Here is a 24,435-nt window from a genome sequence, read left to right on the forward strand (position 1 = left end):
AGTATGCAAACATCTAGAAGATAATAAGGTGATAAGTAACAGTCAGCATGAATTTGTCAAGAACAAATCATGTCAAACCAACCTGATAGCTTTCTTTGATAGGGTAACAAGCCTTGTGTATAGGGGGGAAGTGGTAGACATTGTATAGCTTGACTTTAGTAAAGCTTTTGATACTGTCTCGCATGACCTTCTCATAAACAAACTAGGGAAATGCAAGCTAGATGGAGCTACTATAAGGTGGGTACCTTGTGGAAGGGCATAACAAGTGGGGTCCCGCAGGGATCAGTTCTGGGTCCAGTTCTGTTCAATATCTTCATCGGTCATTTAGATAATGGCATAGAGAGAACACTTATAAAGTTTGCGGACGATACCAAGCTGGGAGGGGTTGCAAGTGCTTTGGAAGATAGGATTCTAATTCAAAATGATCTGGACAAGCTGAAGAAATGGTCTGAAGTAAATAGGATGAAATTCAACAAGGACAAATGCTAAGTACTCCACTTAGGTAGGAACAATCAGTTGCACGCATACGAAATGGGAAATGACTGCCTCGGAAGGAGTACTGCAGAAAGGGATCTGGGGATCATAGCGGACCACAAACTAAATATGAGTCAACAGTGTAACATTGTTGCAAAAACAAAATTATTCTGGGATGTATTAGCAAGAGTGTTGTAAGCAAGACACGAGAAGTAATTCTTCAACTCTACTCAGTACTGATTAGGCCTCAACTGGAGTATTGTGTCCAGTTCTGGGTGCCACATTTCAGGAAAGATGTGGAAAAACTGGAGAAAGTCCAGAGAAGAGCAACAAAAATCATTAAAGGTCTAGAAAATGTGACCTATGAGGGTAGATTGAAAAAATTGGGTTTGTTTAGTCTGGAATAGAGAAGACTGAGCGGAGACATAACAGTTTCAAGTACATAAAAGGTTGTTACAAGGAGGAAGGAAAAAATTGTTCTTAACCTCTGAGGATAGGACAAAAAGCAATGGGCTTAAATTACAGCAAGGGAGGTTTAGGTTGGACATTAGGAAAAGCTTCCTAACTGTCAGGGTGGTTAAGCACTGGAATAAATTGCCTAGAGAGGTTGTGGAATTTACATCATTCGAGGTTGTGGAATCTCCATCATTTTTAAGAGCAGGTTAGACAAACACCTGTCAGGGCTGGTCTAGATAATACTTATACCATGAGTGCAGGCAACTGGACTCGATGACCTCTTGAGCTCCTTTCCAGTCCTATGATTCTGTAAGATGGCTGAACTGGGAGTAGTTCCTGCTTTTCTCCCTTCTGATTAATCCACATTCTCCAAGACTTGACAGACTGAACTGCTTCAACATAGTTAGAAGCAAAGCAGCTACTTATATAGTGCAAAGGGATTACAAAGTACAGAAATTAGAAAGTTTACAAGGGATCTCACAATCTACTAAATTCAAATCCAGTAGCAAAAACCTCCAAAATTAATCATCAGCTTTCCCAAAAATGCTCAAAGGCACACTCATGTTCACTAGCTAATCTCATTAACCAAGCTACATTTTGTGGAACCTTCTCAGTGACCAAAAAACAAAACAAATTATTTCATATTAGGAAAGTTTTTGTTATGAGTCCAAGTTTTGTTTGCATTATTCTGTTTTACATTCATTACAGAATCATTGGCTGAGCCTGTGGTCTGGAAAAATAAGTGGTTTAAAAATTAATGAAAACTTCAAAGGAGTTACTTATTATTTTGCATATTTTCTTGATAATGTGCTTACATTTTTGTCTGCTAATCCAAGTTTTCTTATCTAATGAGGAATTTATATGCCATTTTTTCAAAGATACATTATCAGTGAAAGTGATTTTTATATGTTGTGTTTATTTACTATCCAGTTTTGTTATTGAAAGAACAGTCCTTGAATTGAATATATTTAATGTATTTTCTAATTTTTGCAGACTCTGACAACAAAGGTGTGAATTCTGGTCGCTTGGTAGCTTGCATAACCACTTTGTTCTTATTCAGCAAAATCAGGCCCCAGCTAATGGTCAAACATGCCATGACCATGCAGCCATACCTTACCACTAAATGTAGTGTAAGTATAGGAAACTAAAGTCTTCTTTCATCTCAATAATTATGGAACTCAAGGGTTATCTTAAATGCATGATGAAATTGAGGGTGGGTGTGTAAAAAACAGCAGCAATATTTCCACTACATGGCTGTTTTCAGTCCTGAAGATATGAGAGAACCTTTTGTAATCCATACATCTCTAATAGGAGTGTTTTTTTTCCAAAAGTATTGGATGCACAGAAAAGTCTGCCTTCAAGGTTTCTTACTTTCTTCTCCAAGGGTGAACTGCAAAGGTTTTGTTAAAAATTAAAAACGTACTTACTAAGGTTTAAAAAAGAAAATAAGTAGAGGGTGTTATATTTTAAATGTATTTAACCTTTATTTTAGTAATATTTACTTCCTGGTTTTGTACACTCCTCAGCAGAAAACTGACCAATGTGCCATTATGGTATGAAGTTTCAGATAGTCATCCAATTTTGCATAAACATATTAATACTTAATGCAACTATTCCCCTGTAAAGTTCAACCCACTTATTCATTATTTGCTCTGTATTCGATAGCCGTTCAATTTTATGTATCTATCCTGTTAATTTCAACCTTTTATCATGATTTTGATTTTTCCAATTACCACAAATACATAATCAAGCTTAATATTATAGTAACCATTAGCTAGTTTCAACATTTCACCTCAGTCATCATTTTTCCCTCAAAACTAAAAATCCCAATTTTGTCGTTTTTCATACATAAACTCCATTCCCTTTCTTTGCTTTACATTTACACTGCTGCTTATGGTAGCAAGTTGGTAAGGAACCTATTGTGAATGTTGCTGTTTGTGTAAGGTTTTGTGTAAACTACTAGTGTGAATTCCTGGGCCGCCCCCCCTTGAAGTAAATGGTAGTTATGTCACTGACTTCAGAATTTCACTTCTGGTCTTTTAATCTGAGAATTCCTGTCGTCATCTTAATAGTTAATTATCTCCAGGTCTCTTCCCCATTCACCTGCCTGTGGATGGAGGACATCATGATAGCAAGCCTTGTCATCTAGCAGTATTTACAAAGTACTCCTGGTGTTGTATGATTAGATGTAGTCTCTTCTGATTGACTAGTATACCAAGCTGTCCTGAGTGGGGTGGAGGGGATTTAAATGCCGCAACATCTACTCAGTGGACTGTACACAAGCTTCAGTTATGCAGCTTGAGGTGAATCCTAAAATCATTTAGCTGGTAATTTATAGCGTATCCCATTGTGATTAATGGGATGCACACTGGGAAATTGTAACTTGTATTGTCAAAGGGTTAATAAAACACTTTAGTGTATATGAAGTGAACTGGTAATTAATACTTGCTTTGATAATTTCTTCTCTAGATTCCTCACGTATGGCATGTGTACTACTTTTAGGCCCACTGGCTAATAACCTTTCATCAGATCAGGTTTTTTAAATCATGGTTTCTGAAATGTCCTAAACACTGTCTTTATCTATATTTGTAGTTAAATCACATTCAGCCCCAGTTTATCTTCACCTGTTGCTAGTATCTGGTATCAGCAATGGGTCATTCTCTAGGGCAGTGGCTCTCAACCTTTCCAGACTACTGTACCCCTTTCAGGAGTCTGATTTGTCTTGCGTACCACCAAGTTTCACCTCACTTAAAAATTACTTGCTTACAAAATCAGACATAAAAATACAAAAGTGTCATAGCACACTATTACTGAAAATGTGCTTATTTTTTCATTTTTATCATATATTTTATCATAAAATAAATCAGCTGGAATATACAAATTGTACTTACGTTTCAGCATATAGTATATAGAGCAGTATAAAACAAGTCATTGTCTATATGAAATTTTAGTTTGTACTGACTTCTCCAGTGCTTTTTATATAGCCTGTTGTAAAGCTAGGCAAATATCTAGATGAGTTGATGTACCCTCTGGAAGACCTCTGCATACTCCCAGCGGTACACGTACACCTAGTTGAGAACCACTGCACTAGGGCAGAGAAGCCAGAAGAGTTCAAAGATTCCTTCTAGGACTCCAAAGGAAAAGTCAGAATCCAAAGTCCTACTCAGACTGTGTGGAATACTTCCAAGCTTCAAGATGGAGCAGCATCAGTTCTGATGTATCATTTTTGAGAATCTTGGTACAGACAACCCCAAACTTCTTCTCTTTTCAGAGCTGAAATAAATTAGGTTGCATTCCTAGCCTATCATGCTGACCATGTTACCTTCTCCTGGAGTCCCTGTTCAGGTTCCTCCTCCTTCATTGTATATAATGCAAGCTTCTTTGTTTGTCCTTTTAAAGTCCCTACTAACTAAAGTTCCTGCTGACTACTCTTTGGAAATCTATGGAACTTTTTTAAACAGAGAAAACAATAAGAAGCTGTTTAATACTTTGCTGAGTAACTTTAAATAACATTTTTATTTCACCTACTCTTGTCTCTTAAAATCAAATCCTCCCACTTGTTTGAGTTCTTTCTCCTTCTCCTTTGAGAACCTCCCCTCCGGTCCCCCTAGATCTTTACTCTTCCCACACTATCCTATAAGTGGCTGGAAAGGAGAATCTCTTTGCAACATAAAGGGGGTCCAGAACCCCTTCCTCCCCACCCCATGCAGCCACTCTAGAGAACTTAAGTGATACAGAGGGATTTACCTGGTCCCTGTGCCTCTGGGTGAATATTATCCATTGCAACTATATTAAATCCATGATAGTTATCAAAATGTTACATTTTATTAAACAGTGTATACCTATGTATTAAGGTATATAGGTGTGTACCTTTTTCATGATATGTTATCAAATATTTAAATTCAGAAAATCTAGTTACTCTGTATTTCCTCCTATGTGCAGAATTAAAATTAAGTGACAGCGTTCCTGTTATGCTTAGGATATATCATGACATGTTTTGTAATAATTAATTACAAAATAATAATTACCAAAGACAACATGAAGAATATTTTAACCATAAAATAAAACTTACTTTTCACATCAATAACTTTTATCTTTACAAGAACAATTATCTCACCTGGACTCATTTATTTCCTAGTGAAAAAGTATTGGATTAGTAATTAAAAACAACAGTTTAAATTTGATGATCATAGCATAGCAATACTTTTGAACATGGTAACAAATTTAAATTGTTGTCTTTAAACCCTTAGCCAAACTTTTTCTATGGGGAAGTGCTACCTAAAACAAACTTCACAGGAAAGTTAGATCTTTGAATATCAGTGTATACTTTTACTGAAAAACTGAGATTTATTAAGTTATTCTCAAACCTGAAATAACATTAGAAATAGTTAGTTCTTATACAGGAAAATGGTGAAAATGTTTAATCATTGTAAATGTTATTCTTACAGACTCAAAATGATTTCATGGTGATCTGCAATGTTGCAAAAATTTTAGAGCTGGTGGTGCCATTGATGGAGCATCCAAGTGAGACCTTCCTTGCCACTATTGAGGAAGATCTCATGAAACTTATAATCAAATACGGCATGACGGTAAGATTTAATTTCTACTTTTTAAATTAATATAATGGTTTTGGTTCAGTTTGGTATGGAATATGTAGAAATTATTTAAGATGAAAGCATGAACATTTCTTCCCTATTAATGTTTGAATAGCAGTTTTGAAAAACTGGCTATACTTGTGATAGTGTAAATGGCCAACTAACTTTCTTGATTTACCGGAGTTTATGTATTTATTATTACACTTTAGTTGTTATGTACTTGTTCTGAGATTTTCAAAATAGTCTTGAAGATTTAGATCTTTATCTTCTATTAGTTTTAAATAAATAATATTTGTTTATATCTTGAAATTGCTTTGAAAAATCTCTATCTTGATTTCTAAATAAATGGTTATAAACATTTTCTGTCTTATCTTCAGGTAGTGCAGCACTGTGTGAGCTGTCTTGGGGCTGTTGTAAACAAGGTTACTCAAAATTATAAATTTGTGTGGGCCTGTTTTAATAGATACTATGGTAAGTTAAATATCAGAGCATACTATTATTAAACAATTTTATAAAAGTTTTGGTTATGCATGTCATTTCAGGAGTGCAGTATTTGCTATGATTAAATCTTTTCTTTTATTTTAGGTGCACTTTCAAAATTAAAAAGTCAACACCAGGAAGACCCAAACAGTACTATACTTACAGCCAATAAACCAGCACTCCTTAGATCTCTTTTCACTGTTGGAGCACTGTGTCGCCATTTTGATTTTGATCAGGAAGATTTTAAAGGCAACAGTAAGGTAAAATACACTGTTTACCTTCTCGGTGTCTTGTGTTTAAACAGGTAAAGTTAAAAAACTTGTAACTTGTAAATAGAACAGAATAGGTTTGGTCATTTGAAACAGTGAAGTAAAGTCTTCACAGTGAAGCTAGACTGTACTTGTAATTTGCAACAATTTATTTATTTTGGGAAAGCTCTGGTGTCAGTAATGTGTGTTTCACTTTGCAGTTAGGTTTTAAAGATTGTTTTAAGTAGAATCTAAAAATTAGCTGTTTCTCCTTAAGTCACCAATATTTTTTGTTTTAATTTGGCCAGGTTAACATTAAGGATAAAGTACTTGAACTGCTGATGTATTTTACAAAACATTCAGATGAAGAGGTACAAACAAAAGCCATTATTGGTTTAGGTAAGAATTACGACTTTTTTTGTTTTTAATTGAATCAGTAATTGTGCATCTCAGGGAATAGTATATGTAGTTTGTTTTTTACAAGAAGTTGGTTCATTTAAAAAGCTTTGGCATCTTTTTTAAGGAAGACATCCCTGCATGTCTGAAGATATCTGAACATAGTCTGTAGCAAATTGGTCGAAAAGGGGCTCTTTTCTCTTTCTTGTGAGAAATACATTTTCACAGTGTATGCCTTCCTGATGTGTATATATAATTCTTTACAATGTTCAAAAGTATCAGATTTCTAAACTAATGGTACCATCATTTTTCAAAAGGAAAGTAGTTTATAATCTGCTACTTCTTGAGTTTTACACCACCAAGGCATGAGATTCAAAAGATTATTAGCAAGCCAAGAACATCTGGGAAAGTCTTAGGTGATGCAACCATGCATTAGATCCTTAGCTGAAGTCGGTAGAGTTATGACCGTTTACAACAGCTGAGGATCATCCCCTTAGATGTCAATAGGCATTAACATACATAGGCTCTAACAGTTTCTTTCTGGATAATGGCTAGCAAGAAGTTTGCCACTTCTTGCAAGTTTTGACTTGCCTACAAGGGTCTGGGTCTGAGGCTTTGCCACACTCTTTCTGCTCCAGATGTGTACTTCCATATAAAGTATCGAAATATTAAATCCTTACTAGCAGACCAAACATAAGCTCTTAGGAATACTACTTTATACAGCTGTGTTTATTACTTACATGGTCTCTGATACAATCATCTTAGAGCCCCCCAAATAATTTATTTTCAGGTGGTGGCAGACTAAAGGTGAGGTCATTCTTAAAAAAAAAATGTCAGATAGCAAATTTTCCATCTCCCCCATCTGAAACATTTGGACATAGTAAGCAATAAGGAAAACGTATTAGGGAGGATAAGGAGAATTTTCCATGGGAATTGTGGGTTGTAGACTCATTTAAATCAGTGAGTGGAGGAAAGAAAGTTATATATCAAAAATACTACTTTAAATTTAAAATCCCTTTTAAAAAGTGAATCAGATTAGCTAGAAAAGATCAAGTAACAAAATGTCATTGCACGTTCATGCAGATAATAATAATCCCTACCAGAGAACATCCTTACCCCTTTCTCTTTCCTTTTTTCCACCCACTGGATGAACTGAGCTTTTTCTTGAACGAAGTCTTTTCCTGCACTAACTTTTCTAGATGCGAGAAACCAGCTTTATAGAACCTTGATTCCCTTGGCTTCAGCCAGTCAGCCCCCTCCACTGTTTCATGCTGGGTTTTTCCATGTATATTCTTTTCTTCTTCCATTATTTCCTTTTCCTTTTATTTTCTTTTTTGTTTTGCACTTTGTTGTTTTTACTCATTAAAGATCTTTACCACCTGTGGTCGAAAAGAAGTAAAGGGATATTCAACATCTGCCACTCCTGAAAGGCACAGACCAACAAGAGTTAGGACAAATAAACCAAGTAATGGTCTAATATGTGGCAGAATTCCCAGTCTTCTCAAAGGAAAGCTGCATCCCTGCCACTTGTGATGCTGTGTGAGGCTATAAATCAGCAGTACTCCAAACCCACTTATGTTACCTCAGATGATGTCCATCATTCTGGATTAAAATTGGGGAGGGGAGTGAAGGGTAACTGGGAGAAGACCAAAAAAAACCCTACAACTGATAAGAGACCAGTTCTCTACATTTTGGGCAGGGGGAAGGAAAACAAATGGTTCTTTTCCTTCATAATAGTTTTTAAGAAAGGGTTTTTGAGTCTGTATATGTCTGAGTCTCAGTGTTCCCACGGACGTATGATTGAGCAAGACCTTAGACCTCTATTATAGGATGGACATGTATAATTTTCCCATTTTATAAATGGGATAAATGAGAGATTGATTGCATGAGGTCACTTCTAGCAGAGCTGAGAATAAAATTCATTTAGCCATGCTGCCTTTGAGAATTAATGCGCTGTGTATTTGACTGCATAAGCACTAGATCATGCTCCACTTCAGAGCCTGGAATAGAATCAAGAACTCCTGATTCTCCAACATCCTTCTGTTGCGTTTCCAATTTTTGAGTGATTCTTTGTATTTTATTTCATATATGTATGATGGAAGATTTTACTAGTTTACCTTGAAAAATGTAAGCACAGTAATTGCAAGGCAACCAAGTGGGATCTTTCTTATTTTTTTCTTTCAGGATTTGCATTTATTCAACACCCAAGTCTAATGTTTGAACAGGAGGTGAAGACTCTGTACAACAGCATTCTGTCTGATAAGAATAGCTCAGTAAACTTAAAAATCCAAGTGTTAAAAAATCTCCAAACCTATCTACAGGAGGAGGATACACGTATGCAACAGGCAGATAGAGAGTGTGAGTGATGAGCGCTGTGTTAAGAAAACGTTCAAAATGTAACTTTTGTTACATGAAAACAACCTTTTAATTGAACTGATTCATAAGGGTTTTTTGGGTCTAATTATTCATGTATACGTACATTACCTTAGATGAAGATTTCAGGAACATCTTTTATACATAGCCACAGCAAGAGGTATAGAGTACAGCGTTCTGTTCTTAACTTCAAGTTTTAAGTTGCTGGGGAAAAATCCAAAAGGTGTAATGCTTAAATTCTTGCAGTTAAAATAATGAGTGCTTTGCTTTTTCTATTATCAAATTCTTCTCTGAAATTATTAATTTTCAGGCATTATAAAACAAGAAATCTTCAGGGCTGTGTTATGGGACCATTCTGAAGCTTAAATATGTCATAAAGAATATGATGAATAGTATGTAGAGTAGAATAAGTTAGTGGTTTCCCAAAGTTCTTGGCACAAACAATTGCTTTTGTTCCTTTCTACAGGGAAGAAAGTAGCAAAACAGGAGGATCTGAAAGAAATGGGAGATATTTCCTCAGGGATGAGCAGCTCCATCATGCAACTTTATCTGAAACAGGTTCTTGAAGCTTTCTTTCATGCACAGTCCAGCGTTCGCCACTTTGCTCTAAATGTCATTGCACTGACATTAAACCAGGGTCTTATCCATCCAGTTCAGGTATGTAATGTTAATGTGTTGTATTTCTTTTACACAAGAAAATCTCAGAATTTCCCATGGCTGCTAGGTAAACTTCCAGTATGTGTGTGTTCCCCCCTCCCCCAAATCTGTTACAGTAGTTGCTTCTTTTGGGGATACTTCGTTTGGAGAGGCTGTTTTACATACAACAGATGTCTAGAATTCTTCTGTATTGAAAGGCCAACAGGATTCCAAAGACTAACCCTTTGTTGGCTTATAAATTAAATTTGAGTTTAATCATTTTTAAGCAGCACTCATTCAATGCATGGTGGAGTGCACTGGTTTCTGTTATATGGTATCAGACCCCAGTTAGTGTTCAGGCACACTTACATCCATGGTCTGTCTTCTTTACATTCCATTCATTAGATTCTTTTGCCAGCATCTTTCCCCGCAAAACACTACTTTGGACTGAACTTTTAGAGCCAATGTTAGAGCTATTTGTAGTTTATTTTCAAGTAATTTTCTTCACCTGTGAATCTTAGCTAAATAGTGTTTATCTGTTACAGTGAAAATCTATAGAGGTGTGGCTAACAAGGATAGACTATTTTACTTTTACCTGTATCCATAATTTCCCACAGATTCTTTTGTATCCTCCTTTGTTTTGGAAGAATTCTGGGAAAATATTGAGGAGATATCTCAAGCCTCAAATAGATAATTCCTAGACCAAACTGTGTAACAAATTTACTTGAGACCCATATATTTTAAATATATTAATGGCTTCCAAATTTCAGGCTTGCCATGAGGCAAATTACTAGGTCCTATCTAGACTTGGAAATTGAATGTGTTCTCAGCAAAAGTGTTTTTTAAATTTTTAAACACCACTTTTAACTCTGTTGTCAGCACCTGGTGTAGACAGACATTGATGTTTCAAAACATGTTAGCAAGTTGTGGTCAACCCTAGAGTCTCCTGGACCAAGGATCCTAGGATTGATCATGAACTGGTAACATGTTTTGAAACACTGCTGTCTTTGTCTACATAGGCGTAAGTGGTGTTTAAAATAGATCAACAAATTGCTAAAAACACCTCATTTTTCTAGTATGGGGTCCTAGAGTGTGGCCCAGTGGAAGAGAGATACTGGGAATACCAACTGTGTTCTGGCACAAATTTTCAGTTTTTAATATGCTCGTGTCCTTGGATCATCTCCCCTCTTTATAACTTGTGCTCTTGCCTAAAAGAAGCCATCAAGCTCTAAGTCGCATAAGGTGTCACATTCTGGTTGCTCAACTATTAACAATTTAACATAAATAATAATGTGAGATAAATTTATGCATGTAGCAGCGCGTATAGCCACATACATTTTTGGTGTATAATGCCTTTGTATTTTCATCTGTTTCTTTTCTAGTGTGTGCCATATTTAATTGCTATGGGCACAGATCCAGAGCCCTCTATGCGGAACAAAGCTGACCAGCAACTGGTGGAAATAGACAAAAAATATGCTGGATTCATTCATGTATGTAATTCTAACATTACGTAACTTAAACAAAATGCTGATTCTCTGCTCTCTCAAGAGACTAGAAAAGTACAAGTCCAAAGTGCAGGAATAGGAAAATATGGTTATATTTATCTGTTTATTAATTCTACTTGTGTTGGGAAGTTGAGTTGTGACCTCTTCATCTGAAACGATAGAGTTGTGAAGGAGCAGTTTTGTCTCAGAGTTGAAGATTTAGAATATCAGAAATGGGAAGCATTCCTAGTTCTCATATTTGCTCTAAAGTGTTTCATTCAACCTTAAAACTCTCTTACTTATAATGGTTAGTAGTATCTTGCTCATTGAGTATCACAGGCCAAGTAACTGTGATCATCTGTTTGATCACAAGGAACAACTCTCCTAATCTTCAACAGAATAGAGAAGAGAATGTCTTCTAAAAAACCAAGCAGTAGCACCTTAATATTTATATACTGGGAAAATGTTATGTGTTACATGTACTTTTTCTCCGTGGGAGACACCAGGGTTTTGGAAGCTGGAGTTCGGGTAGAGGGAGCATAGGAAGGTGCTTGTAGTTGGGTACCTTGTTCTAGAGAGAGGAGGAAGCTAGGTGAGGGCTCTTACTGTTGTGAGATATTTCCATTCACTCTACCTGGCCTTCCAGATTAATTTCCATCCCTGGCCTTTCCATTGCTTTATTTTTCCCTACAGACACCCCCAAAACCTCCTCCTCATCTTGATGTGGAACTGAGTGCCCAACTGCCTGGCTCTCTAGTGAGCTGTGTGTGTGCACTAGATTATGGGACCTTCCAAATCCCATGGCACTCCAGTTCATCCAACACTAGAATTTGGAGTCACTGCACTCATTGTACCCAAGTACATACTTAATTTAATAGAGAGGCTGGCAGGTGGGGTCCCGAATGTAGTCAACTGAGACCTGAGTTACTCTCCATGTAGGTGAGAATGAGGGAAGCAAAGGGGATAGAAGCACAGGCCAAAGCACAGGGAGTGGTGGGAACATTGGCTGGTCAGGCATCCAGTTGATACTGAAACTGGAACAAATCCTGGGCTTAACTAAAATCAGCTGAGAGACCGAGGCACATGCAGATAATTGGGAGTTTCTGTTGGTCATCCTGTGCATGTAGAGTGAGACGAGAGGGTTAAGACATATGCAAGTTCAAAAATTCAAATTTGGTAGAATACTCAGGGAAAACTTTACAACTTTCAACATTATTCCTGTGGAAAATCATTTCAAATTTATGAAATATCTGCCTGCTCTGAATCATCATTTTAGCTGGATGCTTCTATTAGGGCAGTTAATAGAGATATTCACATAAAACAGTCATTACGCTTCAGTTTCAACACCCCCTTGACATGAATGGGACTGCTTTTACCTTTCTTACAGCTATTTCGGTCTATTTGCAAACTCAAGAAAACAATGCTGCATCAATTTGTTTGGAAATTTAACTGCACACCCAGAATGGCTAGAGGCTTTAAAAAAAAATAATAAAGTAAAGCTTAAATTTTACAATAAATATCAGGGGTACTACAAATCCATGGGGAAAGAGTAAATGTGAAGGAAGTGGTAGGGTTTTGAAAATTGTGTTTTTAATTTGAGGCTAATGAAAATAAGATGAGGAAGACATTAATTTCAAATGAAAATTTTTCAATTTGACAAAATTATTTTTCTTTTTGTGTGACTGTTTTGAAAGCCACAATTTAAACAAAAATAAATATTTTATAATTTTAGATGAAAGCAGTGGCTGGTATGAAGATGTCTTACCAGGTACAACAGGCAATCAACATGTGCCCAAAGAATCCTGTAAGGGGCTTTAGGCATGATGAATCCTCCAGCGCTTTGTGTTCACATCTATACTCCATGATCCGAGGGAACCGTCAGCACAGACGAGCCTTTCTAATTTCTTTACTCAACCTCTTTGATGACACAGCAGTAAGCATTACATAAATGTACCTCATTTAAAAAGAAATTAGAATCAGTTTTTCATAAAATATACCGTAACAAGTTCAAATGATGAACGTTGGTGTCCTTATTTTATGTGTTTTTATGAGACTTGATGAATTTTGGCCTGGCTAACTTTACTTCCCTAGTCTTTTTTTATTTTGCTGCAAAACTAAATGTATTTCCACTTAAATAACATCCTCTTCAACCATTTTATATCTACTTAAGCCCAGTTTGGACAGAGCAGGAATAATGCAAGTTCATGTGTGATGCAAACTTTGCATGTGCATAATGTTTTCAAGGTGGAAAAGTTACTTTGGATGAAGTACATGTTGATGTTTTGCACCAAGACCCTTGGAAAGCAGTGCATAAACTAGACTATAATGTTTTTTTGTGTGTGTGTGTGTATTATATATATATATTTATATAAAATGTTTATTTTTTTAAACTTGCAGAAAACAGAGGTGAATATGCTCTTGTATATAGCAGACAATCTAGCGTGTTTTCCTTATCAAACACAGGAAGAGCCACTGTTTATAATGCATCATATAGACATTACGCTGTCAGTTTCTGGTAGTAACCTATTACAGTCATTTAAGGAGGTAAGTGCATTTATGATATATTAATAACTTGTTGCAATGAAGTTATGTTGACACCATAATGAGCACTTCTCAGTCATTCCAGTGTTGCACACATGGATAATAAATAACATTACTTTGCAGCCAATAGCATAAATCACTCTCAGTTCTGGCAAGGTCTGACAGATCTGTGTTCAGAAACTTTCAGGATTTTTCATTAATTTTGAAAGTCAGTGGAAAGTATTAGAGATGGAAGAAAATAAGACTGGTATTGTCAGATTTAATGTTTGTCAGGGAGGGGGGATCCCAGAATCCAGGTTACTTAGCTCTAGGTCCTTTAATCCATCATGAATATCTGAGCCATAAGCAATCTATTGGTACGTTGCCCTTACTACTCAGAAAATGTTTTGAATGGATCTGCCTGTTGGCAAGGTTTCTATTTATACAGCCCAAATATATTCATTTGCTTTGCCCATATGGCTCTTCACTTGCACTTTTCTTCATTATAGTGTGTACATTGTGTGCCTCTTGATTACAAATAGTTTCACTAGTAATTTTTTAAGCTGCAATAGTAGTTGACTCTTTCAGTCATACTAAGCATCATCATCTGTAGGCCTCTGTGAGGGGGAAAGTATTTTAAATCATGGTAGCGATTTTGAGAGACGAGCTCTATTCACTAAATTTAAAAACAAAATTGAATGATCTTTACTTATGTATATGCAGAGCAAATGTGCAAGTGATATAAAAATTGAATTCCCCTTTGATTTCCTCCACTGTAGTAATACGAAACCTCTGGGCAGTTTTCAAACTGTTGCTTTTTAAAGAACAATTTGCCAGTAAACCATTTTTGATTAAATATTTACAAAATAAAATAACATCTAATATTTTATATAAAAGATATATAATGCATATGTAGTATTGTCTAAAGGTTTGTATGAATGAGTTTGAGATTGCTGCTTTACTAATGAGTGCCAAAGTCATGAGCAACTTATGCAGGACAACTCGAATAAATGACAATGAAACCCTTATATCATACCAAACTATCATGTATTCCTTATATATCACGCATTATAACAAACTATTTCAGAAATGTTTTAGAATTCTTATTTTATTACTCATAGGTACTAATAATTGTATCCTTCTGCATTTATAACTAGGTGTCTTAGTTATCATGAGTCCAATCATACAGTCATCAGAGAAAATACAATTTAGCAATCTCTAACTGACCTAAAATAGCTTTTCTATACATAATAATATTTTATACTGCAGCAAAAAATTAACTGTTTATAAACCGTCCTCCTGTAGAGAACAAGAAATGAAGTAAATGTGACTCTAAAACGTCAAAACTCACATTAATGTTAGGTTTGCCTGTTTTGGCGGGGGTTTTTTGCTTGTCCAATTTTTTGAGAAATAGGTACAAAACTCATGTTAATAGGTCTTAACATATACTGAATAATTCTTAAAAGGTTCCTGTTAAGATAATTTTTCCTAGTTTTAAAAATATGAACAATTGCTTGTAGTACCTAAAACTAAAATCTGTTAACTTATTGTTTCTTTTCTTGTTCTCTGAAGATACCATATTGACTAGATTCCTGCTCTGGAGTCTTGGCCTAGAGTGAGATAGGCAGGAGTATACCTTTTTTCACCCTTTGAGGCACTGCAGGTGTATCTTGTGTAAAAAGTCCCAGGGCTTTGGGGCCCTCTAAAGCATACAATTTTCATGCTGTTCTTATACATTCAGTAAAGGAGCGCCACTGGAGCCAGGACAGGTGCATCCAATGCCTGCTCTCCTGTCAGTCCTGCAGCTTTGTTTAGAATGTGAGTCTATATCATTTGCAGTTTTTGTCTGTCCTGTTCTCTGTAGGGTCCCCAGTGCTCTGGCGTAACTTGTTGGTGCACTGTTGTTTCTTTAAGTCCATTTTGATTTGATACCATTTCATCCTTTAAAGTAATCAGGATCCAGACTGAGGATGGGTTTTCTGCGCTGCCACAGTTTGGATGTGTCTAGATGGCTCCTTGATGTTTCCTCAGTAGAAAATGTGCAAATGGCCGACCTGGATTTCACTGCATCAAATCTCTTTGTGCAACATGCCAGTATAGGTTAAAGGCTTTTCTGCTCACATATATTGTCTTATGTCCCTTTTCTTTCTTCTAAATTTGATCGATGCGTTGGAGTATCTCCAAGAATTGGAAACATTACCCCAAACTCTGGTTGTAACAGAGTACCTCAGATCTCTTGAGGCGTCCATTCAAGACTTCATTAGTGAGTTTGCAAAATATAAATAAGCCAAGATTTTTAATTGTGAGTGCCTGTAACTGGACAACAAAATCAGTAATTAAATAATTAAATAAGTAACCGCATTTTCAGAGGTGCTGATGTGCACACACTCAGACTCCACAGGTACTTAAATATGGACTTATGGCCATTTTATAGATGGATCTATAGCCTCTTTTGACTGTAGTATAGGGATGGGACACCCTTCTCTTAGGAGTAAGTCCTCTGAGATAACTGACTATTAGGACTTGCAATGATGTGTAATTTTGATTCTTTGCATTCTCAGTGGACTTTATCTCCAGTGGAAAGGAGTTACTTGTGCAGTCAGGAAGGCAGAAATACTTGCTGAGTGTATATGTTCAGCTATAATCTCATGGTGATATTTTCCTTTTGAAAATCCCAGCCTTTGTGCCTGATTGCTTCGCTCAGTTTCATGACTAAGACTGAGGATTGTTTTTATTCTGAAAGGCAATATTCCAATTGCCAAACTGTGCTAGGAGCTGACTTAGGGGTTAGATCAGTGGTTCCCAAACTTTAACAGCCCGCGATCCCCTTTCACTAAATTGTAAAATCTCGTGAACCCCCCCCTAAAAATGAATATTTCCAGGGATTTAAGTTTAAATTTCCTCCGCAATCCGTAGGGCTCCTGCCACTGGACCCCGTTGACCGCCCTGGTCAACCAAGCTCCACTGAACTTGGGCTGCAGGTCCCGCTGACCGCCGGGACTTGGGCTGCCAGCCCTAACTGCCCTGCCCCGCTCTCCCTGGGGCTCGAGCTGTCTGCTCTGCAACCGGGTGCCACCTGCTGCCTCAATGCCCGGGGTCTCCTGGCCGCCATTAGTGAAATTTTTTCTGGTCAACCCCCGTAACGTTCTGCGAACCCCAGTTTGGGAACCACTGGGTTAGATGAAGTTCAACATTCTCATTTTAAAGATCTTCCCCGTAACCTCCTTCTGTTGATCCTTACTAAGGTAGTCTATCTTTGGTAATTACCAGCATAAATAAGGCTTCAGGCCATTTCATTAGTATTTGGTCCAGTTTCTTAAATTGATGCTAATATAAACCATATATTATTGTTCTGTTTGGAAGGGTCCAAGTGGCCATACAGTTGACTTGTTCACCTGTTCATTTTCCTCACCCAATTCTTACTTTCCATTTCTGAAAGATGTTTTGGGAAATCTGGTTTTCCTCGGTATATTAAATTAACTCAGTTAGTTTTTCTTTCTCTGTGACTTAAAAAATGTATAGTTTGTGCAGTTTTCCCTCACTCTTTATAGTCTCTAAGAGCTGGAATCCAGTCAACACAGTATCTTTAGAGGGAAAAGACATTTAGCTGTAATTGGCTCTTAACATATAGTTTGACTTGATTCCTTGCTGGCATTCCGCCTTCCTTTTAGAGTTGGGAAATGCAAAGTTCTTCTTCGAGTGCTTGCTCATGTCCATTCCATATTAGGTGTGTGTCTTCGCTCCATGCACCAGTGCTGGAAGTTTTTCCCTCAGCAGTATCCATAGGGAACCAGCTGTGGCGCCCTCTGGAGCGGCGCCCACATGACGCAGTGTAAGGGGCACCACCGGCTCTTTGGTCCCCACACCGGGGGGCACTGATTGAGGTATTCGAGGTGTACCTTGCCGGTAGATTGGCACAGACCCTCTGAGGCACGCGCAAGAACTCTGAGATCGGCCCTGACCATCTTCAGTGGCCCGGTATCGATCCCGGGACCAATCAGGTTCCAGAGACAGCCATTCACCGGGCCATCATCGCCCGTCTCCAGAAGGAAGGTCGCCCTACTCAGGACGATCCTCATGAGCCAGTTGTTAGAGTAGCTCCTGGTACCATTAGATGTCCTGGTCGTTAGATATACTGGTCGAGTAGCGTGAGGCATGGAGCACCGGGTATCCGACGCAGATCCAGTGAACTCCGTTGGTCCCCGAGAGCTTGATGAAGACAGTCTTGCTTGGACAGGTCGGCTTCGAGATGCAGCTACTGGCACTGATCAGACAAAAGCCACCACTCAGCCCAATCCTGGTCGCCCAGGACTGACTGCTCCACTGGTAGCTCCATCTCAGGGTTCCCTGACTACCGACGGTGCTGACTACATTATCAGCGCCAACAATGAGGAGTCCTTGTGGCACCTTAGAGACTTATCAAATTTATTTGGGCATAAGCTTTTGTGGGCTCATCTGATGAAGTGGGTTTTAACCCACAAAAGCTTATGCCCAAATAAATCAGTTAGCCTCTAAAATGCCACAAGGACTCCTCATTGTTTTTGCTGATACAAACTAACATGCTACCCCTCTGAAAATTATCAGCACTGAAACCTGTCCCATGGCCCCAAGTGCAGTGGCCGGTGCCATGGTACCCATGGAACCCTTGGAGGTTCACCCAGGCTGCCCTACCACTATCAGGAGCCTCGGAGAGGCCAGCAGCCTTGGTATCCTGTCCCCCACTGGTGCTGGAGACTTCAGGGGGTTAGACCCCGTGGGTCCAGGAGGACCCAGGGGAGAAAGCTGCAGGACCACCAATGGACATGGAGGTTCCCGCTGCATTGTCCTCATCATCGCCAGATGAAGCTATCACAGGGCCCCCTCACCCAGTTCCTCAGGATGACACCAAGGCGCACCAGGAATTTTTGAAGAGGGTTGCTTCTGACCTGGGGCTTCAGGCAGAAGAATTGGAAGAGACCTCGGACTCTCTGTTTGACATTGTCTGCTGTTCGGCTCCTGCCAGGGTGGCTGTACCTCTTCATGAAGGGGTTTCTAAGATCACTAAAAAGATTTCCCCATGTTAAGAATCCTCACACCTTCTTGTCAACTATCTAAATGGGCCATCTTGATTATCACTACGAAAGATTTTTTTCTCCTGCTGATAATAGCTCATTTTAATTAATTAACCTCTTATTCCACCTTTTCATGTTCATATATGTATGTATATATATATCTTCTTACTATATGTTCCATTCTATGCATCCAATGAAGTGGGCTATAGCCCACGAAAGCTTATGTTCAAATAAATTTGTTAGTCTCTAAGGTGCCACAAGTACTCCTGTTCTTTTTGTGGATACAGACTAAAACAGCTGCTACTCTGAAACCTAAGATCACTAAAGCCCTGTGTCAGACCCCCCACCCCCACCCCCTTCCCTGGCCCCTATCTCTAAAAGGGCCAAATGCAAACACTTCGTGTCAACCAAAGGGCATGAGTACTTATACTCCCACCCAGCCCCCAATTCCCTTGTGGTCGAGGCGGTTAACCACAAAGAAAAGCAGCGACAACCCAGGGCCACCCCGAAAAATAAAGACTCAAGGAGGCTGGATCTTTTCGGGTGAAAGGTTTATTAGTCTTCCAGCCTTCAGCTGAGAGTGGCCAACACCAAGACCTTCTAGGCCGATATGACTTCAATATGTGGCAAACCATGGCCAAGTTTGAAGGGTTACTCCCCTAGGCTATCAAGGAGGAGTTCTGAGCAATCCTTGATGAGGGTATGACAGCGGCTCTACAGGTGGCGTCAGACACTGCGGACACTGCTGCCCGCACCAGGGCTTCCGCTGTCTCCATGTAGCAAGCCTCTTGGCTGTGACCTCTCTGGGCTGTCCACCGAGGCTCAAGAGTCAGTGCAGGACCTGCCCTTCGACAGCTGGGCCTTATTTGTGGAGCAAACAGACAGCAAGTTGCATGGCCTCAAGGACTCCTGAACCACTCTTAAAAACCCTGTGTCTCTATGTCCCAGCCCGGTTTGTAAGCGGTTCAAACTGCAGCAGCCGCAGGGCCAGGGGAGTCAGCCTTGGCAGGACCAGCCCTATAAACGAGCCCAGGGCTACAAGCACTGCCTGAGCCAACCGCCTCCACCCTCTCCCTAGCTCGACCTGTAATAAGCAGGGGGTCAAACGGTCATTTTGAGGGTGCGCCCGAGAGTGACCTAGCAGACTATTCCCCAGATCCATCCTTTCCTGCCCCTGCAACAATGGCTGGGGACAGTCTATTCCCAGTCCAGAGACCCCATGGAAAAGATTGTTACCATTCCCCAGGCAATACTTACCTCGCTGCAATGGTGGACCGACCGCAGGACAGTCCTAGAGGGGGTTCCGTTCAACAGCCCCCCTCACTCCATCGAGTTGGTGTCAGACATCTTGGACCTCAGCTGGGGTGCGCATTTCGGCGACCTCCAGACACAGGGGATGTGGTCCCCGGAGGAGGCGAAGTTGCACATAAACGTCAAAGAGCGCCAAGCAGTCCAGCTGGCATGTGGAGTCTTCCTGCCCCACCTGTTAGGCAAGGTGGTACGAGTCCTGATGGGGGAATACAACCTTGATGTTTTACATCAACAGGCAACGGGGGAGTGCGTATGTCAGCTCTCTGTCAAAAGGCACTCTATCTATGGGACTTCTGCATCAGCCACGAAATCCACCTGGAAGCTTGTCACGTTCCTGGTGTCAAGAATGCTCTGGCGGACCAGCTGAGCAGGGACTTCTCCTCTCACCATGAGCAGTCACTCCATCCGGAGGGAGCCTGCATGATCCAAATGAACCAGCACATCTTTGGTGTTCTGTCCGAAACCGCACAAGACCAGTGAGGAGAGGCATCTTCACGCCCTGGACATTTGAAGGGCCTTGGCTATCTACTTTACTTTCCAAAAATCAACTCAATTCTTCATTGCTACAGCGGATAGGATGAAGGGTCACCCGGTGCCCTCACAGAGGATTTCCAATTGGATCACCTCATGCATAAGGACCTGTTATGACCTGGCATGGGTTCCACCATCACTGATTGTCAGAGCCCACTCAATGAAAGCTCAGGCATCTTCGGCGGCCTTCCTGGAGCACATCCCTATCCAGGACATCTGTAGAGCTGCAACATGGTCCTCTTTTCACACATTTGCCACTCATTTTGCCGTCACTCAGCAGGCCAGAGATGACACTGGGTTCGGCAGAGCTGTGTTGCAATCTACACTTCCATGAACTCCTACCCACCTCCAGGGGTACTGCTTTGGAGTCACCTAATATGGAAAGGACATGAGCAAGCACTCGAAGAAGAAAAGACAGTTACCTTTTCCATAACTGGTGTTCTTAGAGATGTGTTGCTTATGTCCATTCCACAACCCGCCCTCCTTCTCCACTGTTGGAGTTTCCGGCAAGAAGGAACTGAGGGTGGGGGGAGCTGGCGGTGCCCCTTATTGCGTGCCATGTGGGCACCAGAGCCAGTCCCCTATGGATACTGCTGAGGGAAAAGCTTACAGCACCGGTGCATGTGGGGAGCACACACATCTACTATGGAATGGACATGAGCAACAATCTCAAAGAACACCAGTTATGGAAAAGGTAACTGTCTTTTAAATGACTGACTTCTTGAGTATTCTACCATATAGATATTTATTTCAGTCACAAATTATACTTACAGGGAAATTATTTCTTTCCTGGTCATCAAGAAACAAAAATGAATATTTAAGTGGCATTGTGGCACTGGCATTTTCATCTGTGCATGATGTGCGCTTACTTTAGCTTCAGAAGATCAAAAAACATTCAGATATAGGGAAATCTCTAGCTCTGTCATACTAGAAGCACAAGACCAAGAGAAGGAATCAAGTCAAATGATATCTTCAGATAAGCCCAGTTACACACATGTAAATTTTCCTATCTCCTTAACATGCACATAAACATTGTTTTGTTACACTGCTTATAAACTGCTGGGCTACTGGCACTTTTTAATTTTTCTTTTATAATTAGGAGTATTGTCATAGTTATTCAAATATAAAACAGAGATACATGATCTTTACTTACTTATTTAAGAGAAAAATTGAGTTCCAATTTTGGATTGACTGAACTTGATAATTCTCATTAACCAAAATTTTGTAAAGATCCCTTTTAATGTTTTGTTAACAATATTTTGATAGCTAAATTTTTTTTCCTGAGATTAAATAGAACAGTCAATCCTGCTTATAAATATAGGTAAATATGTGCCATTTCTAAAATGTATTTTGATTTATTGATTTTAAAAATATTACCAGTTATAAGTCTCTCAATTTCAGTCTGCCGGTCTCATTCAAGTAGGCTTGAACTAATTATATTACTTCGTATGCGTTTTTACATTCTGTATTTCCTGAAACATATTATGGCTATAACAGGGGTAGGCAACCTATGGCACACATGCCGAAGGCAGCACGTGAGCTGATTTTCAGTAGCACTCACACTGCCTGGGTCCTGGCCACCGGTCCGGGGGGCTCTGCATTGTAATTTAGTTTTAAATGAAGCTTCTTAAACATTTTAAAAACCTTATTTACTTTACATACAACAATAGTTTAGTTATATATTATAGACTTATAGAAAGAGACATTCTAAAAACATTAAAATATATTACTGGCACGCAAAACTTTAAATTAAAGTGAATAAATGAAGACTCAGCACGCCACTTCCGAAAGGTTGCCAACTCCTGTGCTATATAATAGCAAATTTCCTTTACCTTATCCATATTATCAACATAAATATTCCCTTGGAGAGAAACTTGGTATGAATGTCGTGGCCCCTTAAAGCGTATGAGAACCTCTGTCAGATTTTAAGAATAAAACTGTTTGAATATTTGCTCTCTATCTAGAAAGGCAAACCAAATGATATTTTAAGACACTTGTTCATATTCCTATTAATAATAAAAATGGACAACAGCAAAACCTGCCAAGAGTGACCACTCATGTGAGTTAGCAGAAGTGGTCACTTGTAAAAGGTGGTCTCTCTTCAAAGGTATGGTTTTGCCACCCTTACTTCTGCACTGTTTCTGGCAGCGGCACTGCCTTCAGAGCTGGATGGCCAGAGAACGGTGGAGCTATGAAGGCAGCACCACCGCCAGCAGCAGTGCAGAAGTAAGGGTGGCATGGTTTCCCAACTTCCAATCTCAATGTTTTGGACCTAGATGAAATTTTTGTTTCAGAACAAGAGGTTTATACTTTGGACATGTTTTAGTCATTGAACTACTTTTAAGTGGGCCTACTTTAAATTTTAGTCTGTGGATTTCAAATAATCTGTGAGCTAAAAACATTTTTTTAAAAGGCAATTCACACAGTTAAGAGAATTGTGATTATGGAAGGATCTTTTTGAACGCTATCATAATTCTTAAATATTTGTCATCTTCTCTGTCTTCCAGTCTATGGTAAAGGACAAAAGAAAGGAGAGGAAACCTTCATCTGATGAGGAGAGTGAAAGTGACAGTAACAGTGAGAGTGAGAGTGAAAGTGAAAGTGAAGAAGAAGTTATCAAGCCTCGGAAGTTACGTAAACGTGTAGACTCTGATTCAGATTCTGGTGAAGAAAATGATATAAATGCTGTGATGAAATGTTTGCCAGACAATTCAGCTCCTTTAATTGAATTTGCAAATGTCTCCCAAGGCATATTGTTGCTTTTGATGCTAAAACAGCATTTAAAGAATCTTTGTGGTTTCTCTGATAGGTAAGAATCATACTTAATGGCAGAATGCTCTTCGTCTTTTAGTTTAGTGAGTTCTATTCAAGTGGATGGTAATTAACTTTTTAAGCAATGGGTTTTATAGCATGCAGATCTCACGACAAAATATATCTAGTTAAATTTACTTCATTAATGACATATACAGGATAGCGATAGTTTCCTTGCTTACATTAATTGATGCCTAATAAATACAGAATAAGAAGAATAGAATTGTTCATTTTAAAGCCAAAAAACATTTTCTCCTTAATGTCTGGGTTTTGTTTTTCTTTAATAGTAAAATTCAGAAATATTCTCCATCCGAATCTGCAAAAGTATATGATAAAGCAATAAACAGGAAGACAGGAGTGCACTTCCATCCGAAACAGACGCTAGATTTTCTGCGAAGTGATATGGCTAATTCCAAGATAACTGAAGATGTGAAGAGGAGTATAGTAAAACAATACTTGGATGTAAGTAGAGTTGTACTAGAAAACAATTTTAACCTTCTTCAACTAGATTATACAGCATAGCTTTAACTTGTATTTTGAACAATTTTTACCTTTGAGCATTTGGAAGGTGGTTTTGAATTTATAATGTATATAAATACTGATGATTTTTGAAGTACTGAGTGCCCACAATTCTCACTGATTTAAATGGGTGTTGACAATGTTTTATTATCTTTAAATATTAGGCCCTTACTAAGCTCTGTACCAAAATCTGCATAGCAAATAAAAAACACTTAAAATAAATTTAGTGTTGAGGAATGTAGATTATAGATTTTCAGACTTTATGAAACATCTTATTCCCTCTGATTTCTTGATGTCATCTTTTATTTGTTGCATTATGAATATTCACCAGTTTGCCCCAGTCCACTTCCATCTGATGAACACTGTCCAAACCTATTTAATTTATAACGTTTACTTGAGTTTTTTTTAAATACTGACTTTAACTAAATAAAAACAGGAAGAAAACTTTCTACATTTAGTAGAAAATAGTAGTTAAAAGTAACTACTTCTGTATTAAAGAACCCCCCACAAAATACACCAACTAATTGTGAAGTTTGTATGCAATTTCTCT

General features: G+C 38.7%; 1 protein-coding gene across 4 annotated transcripts in view; it reads left to right on the plus strand.

Annotated features, from left to right (window-relative positions):
- Positions 1–24,435, plus strand: part of NIPBL (NIPBL cohesin loading factor) — a 294,724-nt gene that overhangs the window by 268,474 nt on the left and 1,815 nt on the right. For 3 of the 4 annotated variants that reach the window (XM_077816769.1, XM_077816765.1, XM_077816767.1), the window contains 12 exons: positions 1,924–2,060; positions 5,379–5,519; positions 5,903–5,996; positions 6,111–6,265; positions 6,562–6,652; positions 8,834–9,007; positions 9,489–9,679; positions 11,041–11,148; positions 12,875–13,075; positions 13,540–13,686; positions 23,063–23,364; positions 23,654–23,828. In XM_077816769.1, coding sequence (XP_077672895.1) covers positions 1,924–2,060; positions 5,379–5,519; positions 5,903–5,996; positions 6,111–6,265; positions 6,562–6,652; positions 8,834–9,007; positions 9,489–9,679; positions 11,041–11,148; positions 12,875–13,075; positions 13,540–13,686; positions 23,063–23,364; positions 23,654–23,828 — 1,916 coding nt within the window. The remainder of the gene's footprint in view (positions 1–1,923; positions 2,061–5,378; positions 5,520–5,902; positions 5,997–6,110; positions 6,266–6,561; positions 6,653–8,833; positions 9,008–9,488; positions 9,680–11,040; positions 11,149–12,874; positions 13,076–13,539; positions 13,687–23,062; positions 23,365–23,653; positions 23,829–24,435) is intronic. The other variant, XM_077816768.1, reaches the window with a different exon arrangement.

The sequence above is a fragment of the Eretmochelys imbricata genome, chromosome 5 (genome assembly GCF_965152235.1).
Source record: "Eretmochelys imbricata isolate rEreImb1 chromosome 5, rEreImb1.hap1, whole genome shotgun sequence".
NCBI classification, from domain to species: domain Eukaryota; kingdom Metazoa; phylum Chordata; order Testudines; family Cheloniidae; genus Eretmochelys; species Eretmochelys imbricata.